This window comes from Macaca mulatta, chromosome 8, assembly GCF_049350105.2.
Source record: "Macaca mulatta isolate MMU2019108-1 chromosome 8, T2T-MMU8v2.0, whole genome shotgun sequence".
NCBI classification, from domain to species: Eukaryota; Metazoa; Chordata; class Mammalia; order Primates; family Cercopithecidae; genus Macaca; species Macaca mulatta.
In genome coordinates, this window is record NC_133413.1 from 148,453,079 (window position 1) to 148,475,294 (window position 22,216).

The 22,216-nt window shown below is 42.2% G+C and overlaps 1 protein-coding gene across 1 annotated transcript in view; it reads right to left on the reverse strand.

Annotated features, from left to right (window-relative positions):
* Positions 1-22,216, reverse strand: part of FAM135B (family with sequence similarity 135 member B) — a 353,644-nt gene that overhangs the window by 16,227 nt on the left and 315,201 nt on the right. The window contains exons 12-14 of the mRNA XM_001090012.4: positions 18,186-18,340; positions 2,826-4,851; positions 536-702 (exon numbers count right to left, since the gene is read on the reverse strand). Coding sequence (XP_001090012.4) covers positions 536-702; positions 2,826-4,851; positions 18,186-18,340 — 2,348 coding nt within the window. The remainder of the gene's footprint in view (positions 1-535; positions 703-2,825; positions 4,852-18,185; positions 18,341-22,216) is intronic.

The window sequence follows — 22,216 nt, forward strand, 5'->3', positions numbered from 1 at the left end:
GGAGGTAAATAAAAGTAGGTAGCCAAATGTTTGGGCCACTAACCTGAGCTCCTCAAAATGAATACATGTATTCCTTCCTCTCCATTTCTTCCTTTATTCAGACCATTGTATTGACTCACGAATTCCATGAATTCATGGGTTCAAATCACTGTGTTCATGCATTTCATTAATATATTCATTCCCATAATATATTAATTTCATTAATTCATTCACTCCATTCATTCTTTTACTTTGTACGCTTATTCTATGAATCATTTATTCCATTTATTTATGTATTGATTCATCCCAGTCACGCCTTCACTACACGTATTCATTCATTCATGTATTTTATTTAGTTAACAGATTTTTTGGGACAGAGAGATATTTTCTTTAAGAGCAAGGCCATATCACTTCCTTAGATTCATCGTAATTACTATCATTCCATAGTTGCTAATAGAACATTCTGTTGAATGAATACCTCATCTAAATTAATGCATAAATATTGTAAGTTGTATATATGACAGAATTTGGGAAGAAAACTTGTTTTAGAACTCACCATCCAGGCCATGGACACAGACAACCAGGTGAATTCCATCTTCCAAATTTTCTTCCTCTTCCTCTGGTGGGAAATATGGTATATCAGAAGCTAGTACAGTTAAGTCACTGTACAGAAATCCTTCAATCTTCAGTTCTTTTTTAAATTTTTCTTTGGCCTGATAAAAACTGGAGAATACACTAATTAATCACAAGCCAAGCTGTGTGTTTCATGTTGAACAGGAAATGAGCTGGGCTGGTATGTAGGAGGGCTGAGCACCCACAGGCAAAGTGCCTGCTGAGTGGCAATTGCTGACTTGAGCCCCCAGGGGACATGCTAGTGAGTGAAGCTTTGTTCTGAACAAGGAGGCAGGAAAGTACTCTACGAAAACCAAAGCCTCTATGGGTTTTGGTTCTGCAGATGCTTATGTGATTCCTGCATTGAACAGGAGACAGAATGACAGGATATCAAAGATTCTACCCAGCTCGAAGGCCCCATGCAATCTTTAAAAAGTGAAAGCTTCTTGACTTGATTGACACCCAGGCCCACCATGGCTTGGCCTTCCCCTGCTTCTCCAGCATCACTCCTCACCACTCCCAGCCTCCATAAATAACACATTTCTTATCATTTTCTGCATGAACTACATGTCTTGGCTTTACTTAGATGCCTTGGTGCACAAGGGACTGTGTGCCTGAAATGCCTGTCTCACTTGGCTATGATGCTCTTTGTCTGGTTACCTGGCAAGACGATGGTTAAGGGACTGGACCCTGGAGTCAGACTGCCAAGGTCAGAATCTCAAATTTGACACTTACTATTTCTTGTTATTATCTGTTATTAGCCTCATCATCATCATCGTCTCTTATACTTTCTTCTCAGAGTAGATGCCATCTTTTTTAGGACGCTTTGCCTGGCCACTATCCCTATTCACACTCATTTCCCCAAGCCAAATTAGGCACTTTTCCTTCTGGCTTCACCATGCACACATGAAACATCATATTTACCCAGTCACTGCCCTCATCTACTTTTCTCATGTGTCTGTCTCTCCGTTAGACTGCAGATACAATAAAAGCAAGGGAACCCCTGGCCAGGCAGGTACTGGATAGTATCTGCTATGTCTGCTGTGTACTCACTGAATTAATGACAAGTACCATATGATAGGTATTTAATATTCTTTATAAAACAAAAAACCCAATGTTTACCTGCCTGTGGCAATTTCTTTTGGAGACACCATTAATATGTAACTCTTTAGCATTTTGCAGAAGGGTAAAGAAGATGGGATGTTTTGATAAAGTGATTCTATTATATACATAATCAGATATACAGTTTACAGATGGGAGAACATTGTGAATACAAGCCCAATACAAGGATGAAGAAATGAATTCTGGCATTACAAAGGTAAACTTAAAAGCCCCACAATGTTAAAGGGTGTTTGGGAGTCAAATCTGATGAAGAATTGTATTCCTCAAAGGCTCTTAAGGAACTCTCCTTTCAAAATATGAAAAGGTAGAGGTACAATGATATTCATAAGAGAGTTATAATATTCACAATAAAAATTGAACAAAATTGGCGGGGTGCGGTGGCTCATGCCTGTAATCCCAGCTCTTTGAGAGGCCCAGGTGGGCGGATCAAGAGGTCAAGAGGTCGAGACCATCCTGACCAACATGGTAAAACCCCATCTCTACGAAAAGTACAAAAATTAGCTGGGCGTAGAGGTGGGTGAGGCAGGAGAATTACTTGAACCCAGGAGGTGGAGGTTGTAGTGAGCCAAGATTGAGCCACTGCACTCCAGCCTGGTGACAGAGCGAGACTCTGTCTCAATCAATCAATCAATCAATCAATCAATAGTTAAAATTTAAAGGTTCATTTGTAAAGAATTTGGTTAACAAATCATGGTATATTCATGCAACAGAATGTTGTGTAATTATTAAAATGATGATACAAACATAGATATTTCTAATATATTATTAAATTAAACATTTACAATTGCCATTTGTACAGAATGGTCTCATTTTTGTATAAAAAGCATAAATAGATATAGATTCACATAGAAAAAATGCAGAAGAATATACACCGTGGTTACATTTGGAGGTAGACTTATTGACCATTTTTACTTCCTTACAGCATTCTGCATTTTTAATTCATATAATATGAATTAAATATATGATATATTATCTATAATATGATATATTACCTTATTTAAATCAGAAAATCACAGATATCTAAATTTTGAAATAGTATGCATGAAATGGAGAAATACGCGGAAAAATTTAAAAGACTGTTGTGGGAAAGGTAAGCCCATCAGCCAGCTTACCTAAACATCCTTTCACTGACTTCCTCATCCAACGTGCTGGAATGGGTAGAAACAACTCCAAAGGATCCCAAAGGCTGATGGGTGATGGGAAACAGGGTCTGTTTGGAAGAGAATCCAGCCCTGGCAGGGGTCTCCTTGGGCACAGATGAGAAAGGGAGACAGGTGGCAGTGCAAGATACAGATAAGTTCACAACCTCCACAGCCTTCAGACTGTCCAGAGTGAAGGTCTCTGCAGAGGTCAGATGGGACCCCATGATGGAAGTGCCTGCCTTCAGCTCTTGGTTTTTCAAAACCTGGGAATGAACGGAATGGGTCACAGTGGGGCACACAGTGCCTGCTTTATGTTTAGCCTCCGGGAAGGCATTCACTCCTCTATTAAATGCTGTGTCATCCATAATGCAAGGTGAACCGCTTTGGCTTTGCTGGCCTGTTGAGTTCATGTTGATGGCATCAGCAGCTGATGTATAGCTCAATTCAGGCACCTGATGTTGAGAGAGACCCTCAACCTCTGAGATGCCACTATTGTAAAGAGCTGGCTGACCCACATTCAAGTCTTTAGGTATGCCCTTTGGGGTTTCCACAAGTGCTCTAGGAAGAGATCTGGTCCTGGGGTTTTCAAGTGCTATGACACGTGGTATTTTTAAATTAAGACCTTTGGTTTCAACACCTGGAGTGTTCTCAGTCCTGCCATCAGGAAGGCAGTGTCCTTGAGCATCAAACTGCTTCCCTTTCCCTTTGGGAATGTCTATGTATCCAGGGCCCTGCTGGTTGTCAGCATCTAAAACTATCTCTACCAGGGGATGGTCTGCTCCAGCATCCTGTGTTCCAGAGTCACCAGAAAGTTGAGAGCAAGGTCCTGGGGAACCTTGGCTCTTGCTGTGCATATCTGAAGGTTCAGCAAAACTTCCACCTTGCTGCTTGGTGTCTGCATCTTCAGCAGCCTCCTCTGGGCTACTGATATGGGGAGCAGATACAGACTTGGTTAACTTAGTGAGTGCCACCTCCCGCTCATCCTCCTCAAAAGGTAAAGAGCTAATGGAGGTGAGAGAAGCCTGGATGCCGCTTGGCAAACTCGTGTTACTTTCTGTGTGCCCACCCTCTAGGGAGTTCCGGTGGAGGGCATGTCTTCGAACAAATGGGTGCAAGACTTCCCGATCACTGGGCAACTCCAGAGCCCTGCTTCGGGCCTCCGACCAGGCAACGGAGCTTGGCTCACTCTCAATGCCTGAATCCGATATGATGGATGCAGATCTCTTGATGACCCCGGATAGCACTGAGAGTTCCTCCTGCTCTTCTGTGTGAGAGTCCTTTAGGGAAGACCTAATATCTAAGGGCTCCCTCACAGTAGAATTTAGTGGATCACAGGGCTCAGAGGGGGTGAGTTTCAAGCTTAGCAGCACCATCTTCCCCTCTTGATCTATTCCCTTTCCTAGAGTACTTAATTCATGGAGAGTTGTTTTGTCTGAAGAGATGGCATTTTGGTGACTTCCACCTACTACCACTTTGCTTGGCCCAGTCCCGTCTAATCCATACTTATCTCTAGAGCTCCTATTCTCATGCTGAGCATTGAAGGCCACCAGGGGTTCAGCTCTGGAGGGGTTCTTATTGCTAGATTTTACGTCAATGTAGGTCAGCACTGGGGCCTGTCCATCCTCTGGGCCTGGACTCCTTCTAGAAGTATCCACATCTGCCATTGGATGTGTCCCAGCATCAGATGTTTGGCCAGTCCAACATTCATCTTCAGGCACACCTGTTTTGTTTTGAAATTCACCAATTGTTATATACACCTGAGATTCAGAGCACACATCCATATGCTTTTGTGTGGCCACATTCTCAGCCAGCTCTGGACACTTTATAACTTCTTCATCAGAATCCATTTGGGATGGTTTTATGGTAGACAAGACAAGGTCTTCCCTAAAAGATAAATTGCCATTTACCATACAGTTATCTGCTTTCTCTTTTAGATTCATTATTGTAGGACTTGTCACTGGAACATCAAAATTAGGATAAACACTCAAGTTATGCCCTATGGGAAAAAAAAGAAAGAAAATTATATTATAGCATAAGAATCTATGTTTACAAGTTATCCAAATGTCTAACTGTATAATAAAAAATTTGGCTTTGAGGACTTGGTTCCAAGATGGCTGAATAGAACAGCTCCAATCTACAGCTCCCAGCATGAGTGATGCAGAAGATGGGTGATTTCTACATTTCCAACTGAAGTACTGAGTTCATCTCACTGGCACTTGTTGGACAGTGGGGGCAGCCAACGGAGTGTGAGCTGAAGCAGGGTGGGGCATCACCTCACCCGGGAAGCACAAGGGGTCAGGGAATTCCCTTTCCTAGCCAAGGGAAGCCAAGACAGATGGTACCTGGAAAATCAGGACACTTCCACCCTAATACTGTGCCTTTCTAATCATCTTAGCAAACAGCACACCAGAGATTATATCCTGCGCCTGGTTCAGAGGGTCCTACACCCATGGAGCCTCGCTCACTGCTTGCACAGCAGTTTGAGATCAAACTTCAAGGTAGCAGCGAGGCTGGAGGAGGGGCGTCTACCATTGCTGAGGCTTGAGTAGATAAACAAAGCAACCAGGAAGCTCGAACTGGGTGGAGCCCAATGCAGCTCAAGGAGGCCTGGCTGCCTCTGTAGACTCACCTTCTGGGGGCAGGGCATAGCTGAACAAAAGGCAGCAGAAACTTCTGCAGACCTAAACATCCCTGTCTGACAGCTTTGAAGAGAGTAGTGGTTCTCCCAGCATGGAGTTTGAGATCTGAGAATGGACAGACTGCCTTCTCAAGTGGGTCCCTGACCCCTGAGTAGCATAAGTGGGAGGCACCTCCCAGTAGGGGCTGACTGACAACTCATACAGCCAGGTGCCCCTCTGAGACGAAGCTTCCAGAGGAAGGATCAGTCAGCAACATTTGCTGTTCTGCAATATGTGCTGTTCTACAGCCTGCGCTGGTGATACCCAGGCAAACAGAGTCTGGAGTGGACCTCCAGCAAACTCCAACAGACCTGCAGCTGAGGGTCCTGACTGTTAGAAGGAAAACTAACAAACAGAAAGTATATTCACACCAAAACCCCATCTATACGTCACAATCATCAAAGACCAAAGGTAGATAAAACCACAAAGATAGGGAGAAACCAGAGCAGAAAAGCTGAAAATTCTAAAAATCAGAGCACCTCTTCTCCTCCAAAGGAATGCAGCTCCTCGCCAGCAATGGAACAAAGTTGGACAGAGAATGACTTTGAAGAGTTGATGGAAGTACACTTCAGATGATCGGTAATAACAAACTTCTCCAAGCTAAAGGAGGATGTTCGAACCCATCGCAAAGAAGCTAAAAACCTTGAAAAAAGATTAGATGAATGGCTAACTAGAATAAACAGCAGAGAGAAGACCTTAAATGACGTGATGGAGCTGAAAACCATGGCATGAGAACTACATGATGCATGCACAAGCTTCAGTAGCCGATTCGATCAAGTGGAAGAAAGGGTATCAGTGACTGAAGATCAAATGAATGAAATGAAGTGAGAAGAGAAGTTTAGAGAAAAAAGAGTAAAAAGAAATGAACAAGCCTCCAAGAAACATGGGACTATGTGAAAAGACCAAATCTACATCTGATTGGTGTACCTGAAAGCGACAGGGAGAATTGAACCAAGTTGGAAAACACTCTTCAGGATACTATCCAGGAGAACTTCCTCAACCTAGTAAGGCAGGCCAATATTCAAATTCAGGAAATACGGAGAACTCCACAAAGATACTCCTCGAGAAGAGCAACTCCAAGACACAAAATTGTCAGATTCACCAAAGTTGAAATGAAGGAAAAAATGTTAAGGGCAGCCAGGATGAAGGTCAGGTTACCCACAAAGGGAAGCCCATCAGACTAACAGTGGATCTCTCCGCAGAAACTCTATAAGCCAGAAGAGAGTGGGGGCCAATATTCAGCATTCTTAAAGAAAAGTATTTTCAACCCAGAATTTCATATCCAGCCAAACTAAGCTTCATAAGTGAAGAAATAAAATCCTTTACAGACAAGCAAATGCTGAGACATTCTGTCACCACCAGGCCTGCCTTGCAAGAGCTCCTGAAGGAAGCACTAAACATGGAAAGGAACAACTGGTACTAGCCACTGCAAAAACATGCCAAATTGTAAAGACCATCCATGCTAGGAAGAAACTGCATCAATTATTGAGCAAGATAACCAGCTAACATCATAATGACAGGATCGAATTCACACATAACAATAGTAACTTTAACTGTAAACGGGCTAAATGCTCCAATTAAAAGACACAGACTGGCAAATTGGATAACGAGTCAAGACCCATCAGTGTGCTGCATTCAGGAGACCCATCTCATGTGCAGAGAAGACACATAGGCTCAAAATAAAGGGATGGAGGAAGATCTACCAAGCAAATGGAAAACAAAAAAAAGCAGGGGTTGCAATCCTAGTCTCTGATAAAACAGACTTTAAACCAACAAAGATCAAAAGAGACAAAGAAGGCCATTACATAACGGTAAAGGGATCAATTCAACAAGAAGAGCTAACTATCCTAAATATATATGCACCCAATATAGAAGCACCCAGATTCATACAGCAAGTCCTTAGAGACTTACAAAGACACTTAGACTCCCACACAATAATAATGGGAGATTTTAACACCCCACTGTCAACATTAGACAGATCAATGAGACACAAAGTTAACAAGGATATCCAGGAATTGAACTCAGTTCTGCACCAAGCAGAACTAATAGACATCTACAGAACTCTCCACCCAAAAGCAACAGAATATACATTCTTCTCAGCACCACATCACACTTATTCCAAAATTGACCACAGAGTTGGAAGTAAAGCACTCCTAGTAAATATAAAAGACCAGAAATTACCACAACTGTCTCTCAGACCATAGTGCAATCAAATTAGAACTCAGGATTAAGAAACTCACTGAAAACTACCCAACTACATGGAAACTGAACAACCTGCTCCTGAATGACTACTGGATACATAACGAAATGAAGGCAGAAATAAAGATGTTCTTTGAAACCAATGAGAACAAAGACACAACATATCAGAATCTCTGGGACACATTTAAAGCAGTATGTAGAGGGAAATTTATAGCACTAAATGCCCACAAGAGAAAGCTGGAAAGATCTAAAATTGACACTCTAACATCACAATTAAAAGAACTAGAGAAGCAAGAGCAAACATATTCAAAAGCTAGCAGAAGCCAAGAAATAACCAAGATCAGAGCAGAACTGAAGAAGATAGAGACACAAAAAACCCTTCAAAAAATCAATGAATCCAGGAATTGGTTTTTTGAAAAGATCAACAGAATTGATAGACCACTAGCAAGACTAATAAAGAAGAAAAGAGAGAAGAATCAAATAGATGCAATAAAAAATGATAAATGGGATATCGCCACCGATCCCACAGAAATACAAACTACCATCAGAGAATACTATAAACACCTCTATACAAATAAACTAGAAAATCTAGAAGAAATGAATAAATTCTTGGACACATACACCCTCCCAAGACTAAACCAGGAAGAACTTGAATCCCTGAATAGACCAGTAACAGGTTCTGAAATTGAGGCAATGATTAATAGCCTACCAACCAAAAAAAGTCCAGGACCAGACGGATTCACAGCTGAACTCCACCAAAGGTACAAAGAGGAACTGGTACCATTCCTTCTGAAACTATTCCAATCAACAGAAAAAGAGGGAATCCTTCCTAACTCATTTTATGAGGCCAGCATCATCCTGATACCACAGCCTGGCAGAGACACAACAAAAAAAGAGAATTTTAGACCAATATCCCTGATGAACATCGATGCAAACATCCTCAATAAAATACTGGCAAACCGAATCCAGCAGCACATCAAAAAGTTTATCCACCATGATCAAGTTGGCATCATCCCTGGGATGCAAGGCTGGTTCAACATACACAAATCAATAAATGTAATCCATCATATAAACAGAACCAATAAATGGGGAAAGGATTCCCTATTTAATAAATGGTGCTGGGAAAATTGACTAGCCATGTGTAGAAAGCTGAAACTCAATCCTTTCCTTACACCTTATACAAAAATTAGTTCAAGATGGATTAAAGACTTAAATGTTATACCAAAAACCATAAAAACCCTGGAAGAAAACCTAGGCAATACCATTCAGGACATAGGCATGGGCAAGGACTTCATGACTAAAACACCAAAAGCAATGGAAACAAAAGCCAAAATAGACAAATGGGATCTAACTAAACTAAAGAGCTTCTGCAAGCAAAAGAAACTATCATCAGAGTGAACAGGCAACCTACAGAGTGGGAGAAAATTTTTACCATCTACCCATCTGACAAAGGGCTAATATCCAGAATCTACAAAGAACTTAAACAAATTTGCAAGAAAAAATCAAACAACTCCATCAAAAAGTGGGAAAGGATATGAACAGACACTTCTTAAAGAAGACATTTATGTAGCCAACAGACACACGAAAAAATGCTTATCATCCCTGGCCATCAGAGAAATGCAAATCAAAACCACAATGAGATACATCTCACACCAGTTAGAATGGCGATCATTAAAAAGTCAGGAAACAACAGGTGCTGGAGAGGATGTGGAGAAATAGGAACACTTTTACACTGTTGGTGGGACTGTAAACTAGTTCAACCCTTGTGGAAGACAGTGTGGCGATTCCTCAAGGATCTAGAACTAGAAATACCATTTGACCCAGCCATCCCATTACTGCGTATATACCCAAAGGATTATAAATCATGCTGCTATAAAGACACATGCACATGTATGTTTATTGCGGCACTATTCACAATAGCAAAGACTTGGAACCAACCCAAATGTCCATCAATGAGAGACTGGATTAAGAAAATGTGGCACATATACACCATGGAATACTATGCAGCCATAAAAGAGGATGAGTTCATGTCCTTTGTAGGGACATAGATGAAGCTGGAAACTATCATTCTGAGCAAACTATCACAAGGACAGAAAACCAAACACCACATGTTCTCACTCATAGGTGTGAAATGAACAATGAGAACACTTGGACACAGGGTGGGGAACATCACACACCAGGGCCTGTTCTAGGGTGGGGGGAGGGGGGAGGGATAGCATTAGGAAACACGTCTAACATAAACGACAAGTTAATGGGTACAGCACACCAACATGGCACATGTATACATATGTAACAAACCTGCACATTGTGCACATGTACCCTAGAACTTAAAGTATAATTAAAAAAAAAAGAATCTGACATTTTTTCATTCCTAATTCCTAAGAGATAGTCTCTAGATTCTTAGAATTTCTCAAATGATAATAGTCTCTTTGTTATTTATGGGGTCTTGACAATGTTTGCTAACCAGGGACTCATGGTGAATCCCTAAACACTTTATGCTAATAAGTTAGTTCAGGATAGAGGTTGGCCATGCTGGAAAGACCAATAATGTGACTAGACAGTTAAGACATTCAGTCAAGTAATACCAGCCTGATTTCTGGGAAAGAGTGACCTGGAGATTGATTTTGGTCACAACGAACCCCCGATAAAAACTCTGAATTCTGAGGCTTAGGTGAGTGTCTCTGGTGATGACACAGACCGGTGTGCCTGGAGGGTGGTAAGTCCTGAGGGCACAGAATGTTTATGTCTGAGGGCCCTCAGACCTCATCCTATGGATCTCCTTTTTAACTGGATGTTGTATCTTTTATAATAAAAATGCAATTATATGTACGATGCTTTCCTGAGTTCTGGGAGTCATTCTAACAAATTATTGAACCTGAGGGGTTATGGAAACCCACAATTTGCAGCCAGTTGTTCAGAATATGGGTGGCCTGGGAACCCCTGAGCTGATGTCTGGTTTTATTTATTTATTTATTTATTTATTTACTTTTTCTTTTGAGATGGAGTCTCGCTCTGTGGCCCAGGCTGGAGTGCAGTGTCTCCATTTCAGCTCACTGCAATCTTCACTCCCAGGTTCAAGTGATTCTCCTGTCTCAGCCTCCCAAGTAGCTGGGATTACAAGCACATGTCACTATGCCTGGCTAATTTTATTTTTTTATTTCTTTATTTTAGTGGAGATGGGGTTTCACCATGTTGCCCAGGCTGGTCTCAAACTCCTGAGCTCAGGCAATCCACCCGCCTCGGCCTCCCAAAGTGCTGGGATTACAGGCGTGAGCCACCGTGCCCAGCCTGGTGTCTGGTATTTAAAGGTAAAGTTCATCGAGGATTCTGCCCTTAGATGGTGAAGTTTGACCTCTGGGTAGTTAGTGTCAGAATGGTACTGCACAAACAAAAAGCTGTCAAACCTGTCATCCTTTTACTTTTAACTTATCAAAGTATGTGTAATAATCCCCACTTGTAAATATTAAAGCATTTCTCCATCTTATGCACAATATTTACAGAGTAAAAGACAGCTTTAGAGCCAGAAAAGCCTGATTTTCAATTCTGACATTGCCATTTACCCAGCGACAAGACCTTGGACAATTATGGAACTCAAATAAGCTCTTATCCTATTAGAGGTCACTGTCCTCAACTCTACAATGGGAAGATTCAAAGTAAACTTCATGCTCTATAGTCATAAGTCAAAGTAGAGTTATGATACAAGATGATGTTACACCTGGGGAAGACAGATTTCTACTTTCTCAGAAAAATACTGCCAAGCTTCAATTTTATTAAGAGAAACTCTCCTTTGAGGCATTCAGACCACAGGAAAGCTCCCGGAATCATTGTGATCTTCATAATCAGATGGTGGGGAGCCAAAGATGATCTTTTCCTATTTTTATTTAGGTAAGTCATTCTCTCTCTCAAGCTTTTGTCTCTTCTTTCCTTTCTTCTCTCCCCCTTACTCTCTCTCTGCCTCCCTCCCTTCTAAGAATTCGTAACTGGACAAAAACAATAACCTCTCATGTCTGTCTGTATCATGGCTCTCATGAAATAGTCGTGTGACATGTTATTCAATTTACATATACAGCAAACAAAAAAAGGACTGGATTTTTATTTTCTTTAAAAAGTTTAAATCCTCCACATGGTCTTAGTAGAAGTTAAATCAATGCAATCACTATTGAATGTGATCATGAAGTAAACCACTGAGACACTACTTACAGACTGCAGGCAGCATTAAGACATGATGCCTTGGAATGAAGTTTATGATTGCAGCAAGGAAATAATGGATCTCTTCCTTACCAGGGCACATTCTTTGCATCTTGAGCAACTGTGAACAAATTCCCCTCTCTCTATGATATCCTTCCCACAACCTACCACAAGTTAGACATTCTCTAACAAATTCTGAGCCTCCTTTCTAGATACATGCAGTGTGATATATCCTATTGCCATACTATGATCTGTTTGTGCATCTGTTGTCAAGTCTAGAGAGAAGAGTTGATGTTTTGTGAATTTCTATAGCCCCAAGGCTAACATCATGGCTAGTACATAGGTGATGAATTGAGAATAGAACAGAAATCCAACAAAACAAATAATAATATGCTCATTATTGTTTGCATTGGCTTGAAAAAATGTTGCTTCAATATCATTTAGTCCCACAAACAGTACTTTGACATACTCTACGTGAAAAGTCCCTCTCCTAGGCAGTGGCTTAGGAGGAGGGAAAGTGAGTACTAGTTATAACAGTGAACCAAGCTCTGCCTTTAAGGAATTTGCAAAATGTTGGGAAATATACACAGATACAGCTATCTCTTCTGCCAAAATAATGTGCACTATGGCAAAACAATGAAGATAGTAAAAAGACTAGTGGTTGCCAGGCACTGGGGAGAAGGCAAGATAAATAGGCTAAGCACTGAGGATTTTTTGAGCAATGGAACTACTGTGTATTGTGCTATAAGAATGGATGCACATCACTCATTATACGTCTGTCCAAACCCATAGAATGTGTAACATGAAGAAGGAACCCTCGTGCAAACTAGGAACTTTGGGTGATAATGACGTGTCAATAGAGTTTCATCTGCTGTAACAAAGGCACCTCTCAGGTGGGAGATGTTGATAATGAAGAAGGCTGTGCATGTGAGGGCGCAGGAGGTACGTAGGAAATCTCTGTATCTTCCTCTTTATTTTCCTTTACTGGGAACCTGAAATGCTCTCTTAAAAAGTCTTTAAAAAATAAAAAAAGAATGGGACTGCTGGGGAATATGAAATGAACTTCTTCAGAAAAGGAGGGAGTGAACCACACTAAGCACAGGGAACAGCATGGGCAAAGGCCCAGAAGGCTGGGCACACTCTGCTCCAGGTTTAGTTCATTCCCATGTGGATGGAACAAGAGTGAGGTGTTGGGGGTATGGAGTCAGACAGAGAGAGAACCCATGCCATAGATGAACTTGAATGCCTTGTATAAATGAGTCATCTGGTCTCTATACCACAGGTCATAGATTCTTGGAATTAAAAAAAAAAAAACAAAACATTCACCAAATTCATCACGGACAGCCAAGACAGGAAACAGAAAGTGCATGAAGTCAGTCAGTTGCCAAAATAGCAAATAATTAGTTTCACTATTGTAATTATAGAAAAATGAAAGTAGCAAAGGATCTAATTGAAAGAGAATGGATTTAGAGTCAAATACTAATGAATAGTGTTAGTTAACATGCATTCAGAATGCCTTTATGCCAGTTGCTCTTTTAAGTGTTTTATGGACTGATCAATCCACTAGTCACAGCAATCCTGTGGAGGAGAAACTCTAACCCCTTTTGCCTAATTTCACACAGTTAATAATCGTTAGGGGGAAAGACTCAAAACCAGACAATCTGACAATCTGGCCAACTCTTCAGGTTTTAGGCGAACCTCCCAATTGTCTTAGAATAGAGAGGCATGGTGTGGGTGTTGGGGGAGCAGAGACAAAGACAGATTTTGCAGAGTGTCTGGCACATGGCATATGTTTAGGCCATGTGATATGGTTTGGCTGTGTCCCCACCCAAATCTTACGTTGAATTGTAGCTCCCGTAATTCCCCGATGTTGTGGGAGGGACCTGGTGGGACATAATTGAATCATGGGGGCAGCTTCCCTCATCTGTTCTCGTGCTAGTGAATACATCTCACAAGATCTGATGGTTTCATGAGGGGAAAGCCCTTTCGCTTGGCTCTCATTCTCTCTTTGCCTGCTGCCACGTAAGACGTGCCTTTCACCTTCCACCATGTGATGCCTCCCTAGCCACATGGAACTGTGAGTCCATTAAACCTCTGTTTCTTTGTAAGTTACCTAGTCTCAGGTATGTCTTTATCAGCAGTGTGAGAACATACTAATACACCATGGTACTGTCACAGACCATGAAGAAATGCTATTATGGCTTTCCTTAGTTGTTTTTTCTTTTTAGAGATAGGGTCTCACCTGTCACCCAGGCTGGAGTGCAGTGACAGGAGGCACAGTCATAGCTCACTGTAGCCTCTAACTCCTGGGCTTAAGCAAACCTCCCACCTCAGTCTCTCGAGAAGTTTGGACTACAGGTGTGAGCCGCCGTGCCCAGCAAATGCTATTATTTTCACATAGAAATGGAAATCTTTTATTTCCCTTTTTCCCTTACACTGGACGAATGGAATATAATTGTATCTGATAACGTCACGGCAGGGTATAAATATTAAGGTCACTGGGTTCTTGAGGGAAGAGAAAATAGTTCTTTATCACTCATGCTTTTGATCTGGGGTTAAAGAATCATCAGAATACTTTGTGAGAGACCAAGGAGTTCAAGAGAAGCTTTCAGTTTGGAGTGGGGGTACAGTTATTTCTGTAAAAGTAGTATGGGGGATACAGAAGGCTCAGGTCAGAGGTCCGTGGAGAGAAGACTGGAGGAGAGAGATCCGCCTCTGAGAGTGACTGCCTTTGTTCTTCCAGGAAGATGAGTGCACCTGCACTGTGCAGGAGTCCCAGCCTCAAGCTCAAAACAGAAGCTGCAAGGAGAGGCTGATCCTAAAATATGACATTGTACAAGGAAAATATCTTGAGGCCCCCAAAATCACTAAGCTAAAGAGAAAAGCCAAACTAGGAACTGCTTAAGGCAAACCTGCCTCCCATTCTATTCAAAGCTATCCCTTTGCTCACTGAGATAAATGCATATCTGATTACCTCCTTTGGAAAGGCTAATCAGAAACTCTGAAGAATGCAACCATCTGTCTCTTATCTACCTATGACCTGAAAGCCCCCTCCCAGCTTCGAATTGTCCCGCCTTTCAAGACCGAACCAGTGTTCATCTTACATATCTTGATTGATGTCCCATGTCTCCCTAAAATGCATAAAACCAGTGCTCTGACCACCTTGGTTACATGTCATCAGGACCTCCTGAGGCTGTGTTATGGGCCTGTGTCCTCAACCTTGTCAAAATAAACTTTCTAAATTAACTGAGACCTATCTCAGGTTTTTGGGATTCACAACATAAATATGGATAACCAATGGGTTAGAGCAACCTGCAGGTTTGGACAATCCTAGAAAGACTTCCCCCAACCATGTCTTGTTGCTGTTTGACTCCAGGGCGCTGACGTGAGAGGTAGTGAGAAAGGAGTGGGCAGAGAAGCCCCAGAAAGACTGTGGTTGATTTTCCAGCTGATGTTGCAGGATGGAGGCACAGAGAGGGAATGAATTTATTTATTTACTTAATTGATGATTTTTTTTTTTTGAGGCGGAGTTTCACTCTTATTGCCCAGGCTGGAGTGCAATGGCGCGATCTTGGCTCACCACAACCTCCGCCTCCCAGGTTCAAGCAATTCTCCTGCCTCAGCCTCCCGAGTAGCTGGGATTACAGGCATGTGCCACCACACCCAGCTAATTTTGTATTTTTAGTAGAGATAGAGTTTCTTCATGTTAGTCAACCTGGTCTCGAACTCCCGACCTCAGGTGATCCACCCGCCTTGGCCTCCCAAAGTGCTGGGATTACAGGTGTGAGTCACCGTGACCAGCCAAGGGAATGCATTTATTTAAAAATAGAGGTATGTGATATAACTGCACCTGTGAGTTGAGGGACTGAGATTCATATTCACAAGAATGTATGTTAATATGTGCAGAAAAAAGACTGGAAGACAATCTGCAACAAAACCTAATAATGATAATACTAGAGGTTCTGATAGTGGGCGATTAATTTAAATTTCTTCTCCAACAGTTCAGATTCTCTGTAGTTAAATCATATAACTCTGATGAAGATGCACTTACATATTAGTATACATGCATACCTACATATGCATACATACACATACATATATATGCAAACACACATACATACATGCACACACACACACCCCCCACAGAAGAAAACGTCTCAGTGTCATGTTTTAAACTTGTTTTGACCAGTTGGTTTGGAGGCTCTCTGGCCTGTACACTTTATAACTGCCATACACTGTGCTGACACTAGATGTCAGGGTATAACTGAGAACCAAATAACCGTATGTTTGCAAGGTTGCACTGCCCTTGGAAGTCTCTTGGATTTTTAAAATATCCTACAAGTCTCAGGTAGCAGAATCTTTGAAATTTAGCCATTTTAAAGCATCCTTTAAATGATGGGCACTTAAACACGATGATTTAAAACTCCTTGCACAGACAGCGAGGCAGAGCATGGACTTTGGAATCGGAGTGAGTTGGCTTTGAACATTGGCTTTAATAAGCCTTGTGATCTTTAATAAATTATTATACTTAGTGCCTCAGATTCTCTCTGTGGCATTGAGCTTGTGAGTTTGTTTATAGGATTAAAGAGGTAAAGCATCTACAACCTCCAGCATAGAGCCTGATGTTTTTCTGATTCTTGAAGGGAGCACAGGACGATTTAGCTTGTTGGGTTTCCAGGAGCAGGGCCATGTGGGTCAGGAGAAGAAACGAACCTTGACCTCTTGCCCAGGGCACTTCCCTCTTGACCTCTAAGTCCATTAACAAACTCTGTGTGACAGCAGCAAAACAGATTGCACTCCGGCTACATATACAGAAACAATACACACAAACAGGTGATCTTTTCTCCCTGAAATGAATCATTCATCTATTAAACCATATACAGTAAGTCCTCATTTAACATCATCAGTAGGTTGCTGGAAACACTGACCTCTAACACAATTAAAGGGATGTGTAACAGAAGCAGTTTTACCGTAGGCTAATTGATATAAACAAGAGTTAAGTTCCTATGGCATATTTCTGATCCCAAAACCATCATTAAACTTAAAGACCTAAAACACTTCTAATATTAAACCCTGAAGTAAATCTGAGCTATACATACATTTAAGAACAATTAATAAAAACAAATAATGATTTGCCCAGTATTTGGTGACTCGATGAGTGACAGGAGTTGCAGTGGTGGTGGGTTCGATCAAAGAATAAATGTCTGCAAAGTGAAATTGTAAGGAGCACCTCCTGCCAACCTATAGTTCACGATCAGTCAGAAATATGGTAGCTCGCTGAGTGCTTCCATACTTTACCCTTTCCTGGTGGCTCAGGAAAACAAATCAGCTTGGACAAGATAGCATCCCATTGCAGGACTCAGCCCTGGACAAGACACCATCCCATCTCAGGGTGCACTCCACACATACCCACACTCACTCTGACCAGGATGATGTGTACACACCAGTTCACTTAATGGGCACAGCTGTAGACTATGCGGGGAAATCAAAATACCTGGCGAAAAAACACCCAGGCAGACAAGGTGATAATGTGCAGACAGTGGAACAAATGGCCAATGCCTTTGTTTTTTATTGTTATTTTTTTATTTTTGGGGGACGGAGTCTTGCTCTGTCACCCAGGCTGGAATGTAGTGGTGTGATCTCCGCTCACTGCAACCTCTGCCTCTTGGGTTCAAGCAATTCTCCTGCCTCAGCCTCCCAAGTAGCTGGGATTACAGGCGTCTGCCACCACACCTAGCTAATTTTTGTATTTTTAGTAGAGATGGGGTTTTGCCATTTTGGCCAGGCTGTTTGAACTCCTGACCTCAGCTGATCTGCCCACCTCAGCCTCCCAAAGTGCTGGGATTACAGGCACGAGCCACTGAGCCCAGTCTTTGGCCCAATGTCTTTAAAGTTCACCTGGAAATCGTATTTATTTGAATGGCACATTTGAGATAAGAAAGAATCTTCATCTGACTTTCATGTCACTCTGGTGTGGGGACAGGCAGGCTGTGGCTCCTATTTTGCAGGTGAAAACGCACTACATATAATTCCACTCCAGAAGGAGTCAGGGAAGAAGCGTTTCATTGTTATTTTGTTAGATGGGTTTGTCCATTTCACAGAAACAAAGTCATTTCAAACCATTAGCTTGTTTCCTCTCTACGGACTGACACAATGGTTCATTAATTTGGTGTCACTTTCGCTGGGACATAAACAAACTGGGCCACTGTCGGAATCTCACTGGAAAGCCTTATTCCTGAGTCTTTCCAAAACAAAACAGACAAACCTGTCGCAGGGCAGTCCACGTATCTGTCCTCAAAGATCACCGGCAGGGTGTTCCAATCGCCGTCGATGTCCAGGCACTCTGCAGGCAGCGGAGGCATGCTGGTGAGGTACTCTGAGTTCCGGATGTCCAGGGATAGCTGGCTGTGCGTCTGTATCCTGGGGAGCACATGCAGGGTAAACACCCAGGGAAGAGTGAAAGGTTTCCAAACTGTTACCCCCTCTTCCTCAGCCCAGGAAAATACTCGGTTCTCAGCCGACTCTGGCAATTGTCCGCCCGTCATCCTTCTCTTCCACCCACCTACTCAGCCCCCAGAGCCACAGTCTGCTTTGTTTTGGAACTGACTGAGGTGTTGAAATTAGAGGCCATGGATTATAGGATTAGCAGAAACACAAGGGTATTTATCATAGACCATTTTAGTGAAATATAATAAATACCACATTAGTGGAAAGCAAACTGAGTTTTTAAATGACTAGAAATTTAGAAATTTTAAATTAGCATTTCGAAAAAAATATAAATCTATGTATCTTTTACTCTTTTCTTACTTCTTAGACGTCTTAGGATCTGGTCATATTTTGGCATATTTGAATTAAAACCTATCTAAAATACCATTTTTATTGATTATTACATGGACAGTGGCATCCTGGATGAAGGTATACATTTCCCTAGATCAAGAGCCATATATTTTGGTTTCCCCTGTAAGATGAAAAAAAATATGTTCCATATTCTTTCTTTCTGACATATATATCCTTCCACCAACAGGAATTCAATTCCAGAGTTTGGAATAATCACCATTCCTAATTCAAAGGCTGGGGTGGCACAAAGTGTGTATTCCCTTCTCATCGAGTTTCTACAGAAGGGGGAGAGTGTATTTTACTCCATAAAGGAAAAAGGCATGAACATTTCATCATTATTTTCCATGCCAACTCAATCACTCTTCCCCCAGGGGAAGAAGGAGGCTTACAGAGTCTATGAGTTTTGGGAAGACTTGAGCTTGCAGAGCTAGTTTCTGTGTGTCTGTCTATCACTCCTGTGGAGCAGCTCGGCCTCTGGAAGCTCCCTTCTTACTCCCCAGCCTTGTAGACCAGCTGCCTGTAGAAGAGCTTCATAGCTGTGAAACTGCACAGACTCAAAGCAACTTCTCAAACTCAGCATTCTCAGGAACAGGTGCAATGAAGATAAATGTATAGACATATATAATATTTATGTATGTATAGTTCATACAATATACATATTGAATTTACATATTAAGTATGATTTCATATACATATTTACTATACATATTAAATATGTATATTTTGTTTCCTTCTCATTTTTAATTAGATGTTAACCCACCACAATAGAGAGGAAGGGTTATTTTCTCTTCCTCAAAGCCCTGAAGGCTGCTACAACTTCATAACTCTGTGAATTCTCAGAATATTTAACTCTTTAAATGTTCTTCTCTGAATATGTAACTCTTTACATATTCTTCTCAGCATATTTAACTCTTTAAATATTCTTATCTGAGTGTTTAAATGGAATTTTATCGCAGTCAATTCTGCACTTTTTACCACCCTCTGAATCTGGAATTTCTGGCCCAGTTTTGGTTTTATTAGAAAATATGTTGAATACCAGTGGACTCAGGATGGTGTGCTTGGGCTAGGAAGTATACCTAGAAGATTGTAGCTTGAGTTTAGGACGAACAAGCTAACAGTCATGAAAAAAACAAGTGATTAAGCAAATAATTAAAATATAGCAGGACAGGTGTGGGAGAGTCAGGTCTAAGCTATGTTATGCAGGCTGGGATCTAGGGAAATGCAGCTTCTTGAGCACAGGGCTTTCGAGAATGTGACCAAGTACCTAAAACAAGGCCTAGCAAGTGTTAATAAGCTGACTGAAAATGCTAAAGGGTACACAGGAATCAGTGCCTATCTCTGATTGCAGGAATCTGAGGAGTCTGGTTCTAGGCCGAAATCCTGGGCATGACCTCTCAAGCCCAACCATAGGCAACTGCAAGGTTTTGCTAAGCAGGCCTCACAGGAGAAGCTTCCCTGCCATCCTTAAACTTGATGCACAGCCAGTGCAATGTGGCCGTCTGGAGGAAGTTGCAGAATAGTTGTGTCATGCTAGATGTAACTATGACACTGTTACTATCTTTTTTTTTTTTTTTTTTTTTTTTTTTTTTATGAGACAGAGTTTTGCTCTTGTTGCCCAGGCTGGAGTGCAATGGCACAATCCTGGCTCACTGCAACCTCCACCTCCCGAGTTCAAGAGATTCTCCTGCCTTAGGTTCCCAAGTAGCTGAGATTACAGGCAGGAAATACCATGCCTGGTTAATTTTGCATTTTTAGTTTCTCCATGTCGGTCAGGCTGGTCTCGAACCCCGACCTCAGGTGATCCACCTGCCTCGGCCTCCCAAAGTACTGGGATTACAGGCATGAGCCACCGCACCCGGCCCACTATCTTTATTTGAAGATTAAATAAGTTTTAAGAAATGCGAATGGGTGCCAAGTTGACAAGGGGTGGATTCATGTTGGTTGATTTTGGATGTCACCTTGATTGGATTATATAATCCCCATATAGCTGGTAAAGCACTACACATTGTCAAACATTGCATGGATTATTCTCAGTGATTCTGCTGAAAGGGAAACCTAGGTGGTTTAGCGTGGATTAGAATGACTGGGCTGCCCCAGGATCCCTGTGAGGGTGTCTCCAGAGGAGACTGGCGTGCAAATTGTGGGACCGAGTGGGGAAGATCTACCCTGAATGTGGATGGCACCATCCAATTAGCTGGGTCCTGGATGGAACAAAAAGCAGAGGAAAGGCAAATTCGTCTCTCACTCTCCCTTGGGTCTGGAATGCTCTTCCCCTGCCCTTAGATGTCAGAACTCCAGGTTCTCCAGCTCTTGGACTCTGGGACTCTCAACAGCACTCTCTGCACCCCAGGCGCTCCCAGGCCTTTGGCCACCACCAGCTTCCTTGGTTCTGAGGAATTTCAACCTGGCTTGAGCCACGCTCGCAGTTGCCTTGGTCCTCCAGCTGCCTTGGTCCTCCAGCTGCCTTGGTCCTCCAGCTTGTAGAAGGCCCATCGCGGGACTTCCTGGTCTCCGCAATAAAGTGAGCCAATTGTCCTAATATATTTCTTGTCATCTCTCTCTCTCCATGTATATCCTATGGGTTCCGTCTCTCTGGAGAACACTGATGAAAACAGATCCTGGTAACAGAAATTACCAGGTGCTAATGGACTGAAGCAAGTTGGGGGAGAAGTGTTCCAGGCAGGGATGCTCTCTCCTCCACGGCAAAGATCACAGTTAGGAAACACCACAATCCACCCCACTCAGCCCAACCAAAGGCAGTTGTGATGTCGACTCCCTGCTCTGTGTTTTTACAATGCCTATCACTTCTATCATGCTGCACAACTGACTGATTCATAATGCTTATTGTTTAGCACCTGTCTTCCAACACATGCTGTTTTGCTCACTGATGTATATCCCAAGTGCCTTAGACAATGCCTCCCATGCAGCAAACAGCATTTTGACTATACTTGTTAAATCAATAAAATTAATCAACACGGCGTATGCAGGGAATGAGAGAGCTCTGCAAGAGTGGTTCTGACGGCTGGGGCTGCAGTGGGAAGATCCTGAGCACATTTTTATTTGAACAATAATTAAAGGGAAAAACTACTTTCTCTCTGAGTTAAGCAAACTACAGGGAGAATGTGGAGTTGGAGTTGAGTTTATTATTAGCAAAACTGGGAGTGAATCTTAATTTCTGACTCTCCAAGGCTCTGAATGACCCCCACCCCTGCCATCACTGTAACTCCTCCACCTTCCTCTTCACACACTGCCCTCCAGCCCCACTGACGTTCTCCTAGATCTTTGGTGCAGCATTCAGGCTGTGTCTGGCCTCAGGGCCTTTGCACTGGCTGTTACCTCCGCCTGTAATGTACTGTCCTCCTGGGCTCCTTCCCACCCTCAGACCTTAGTGTAAATGTCACCTTCTCTGAACTGTTCTTCTTTAACACCCTACTTTAGAGAGCCACTGGTCCTATTTGG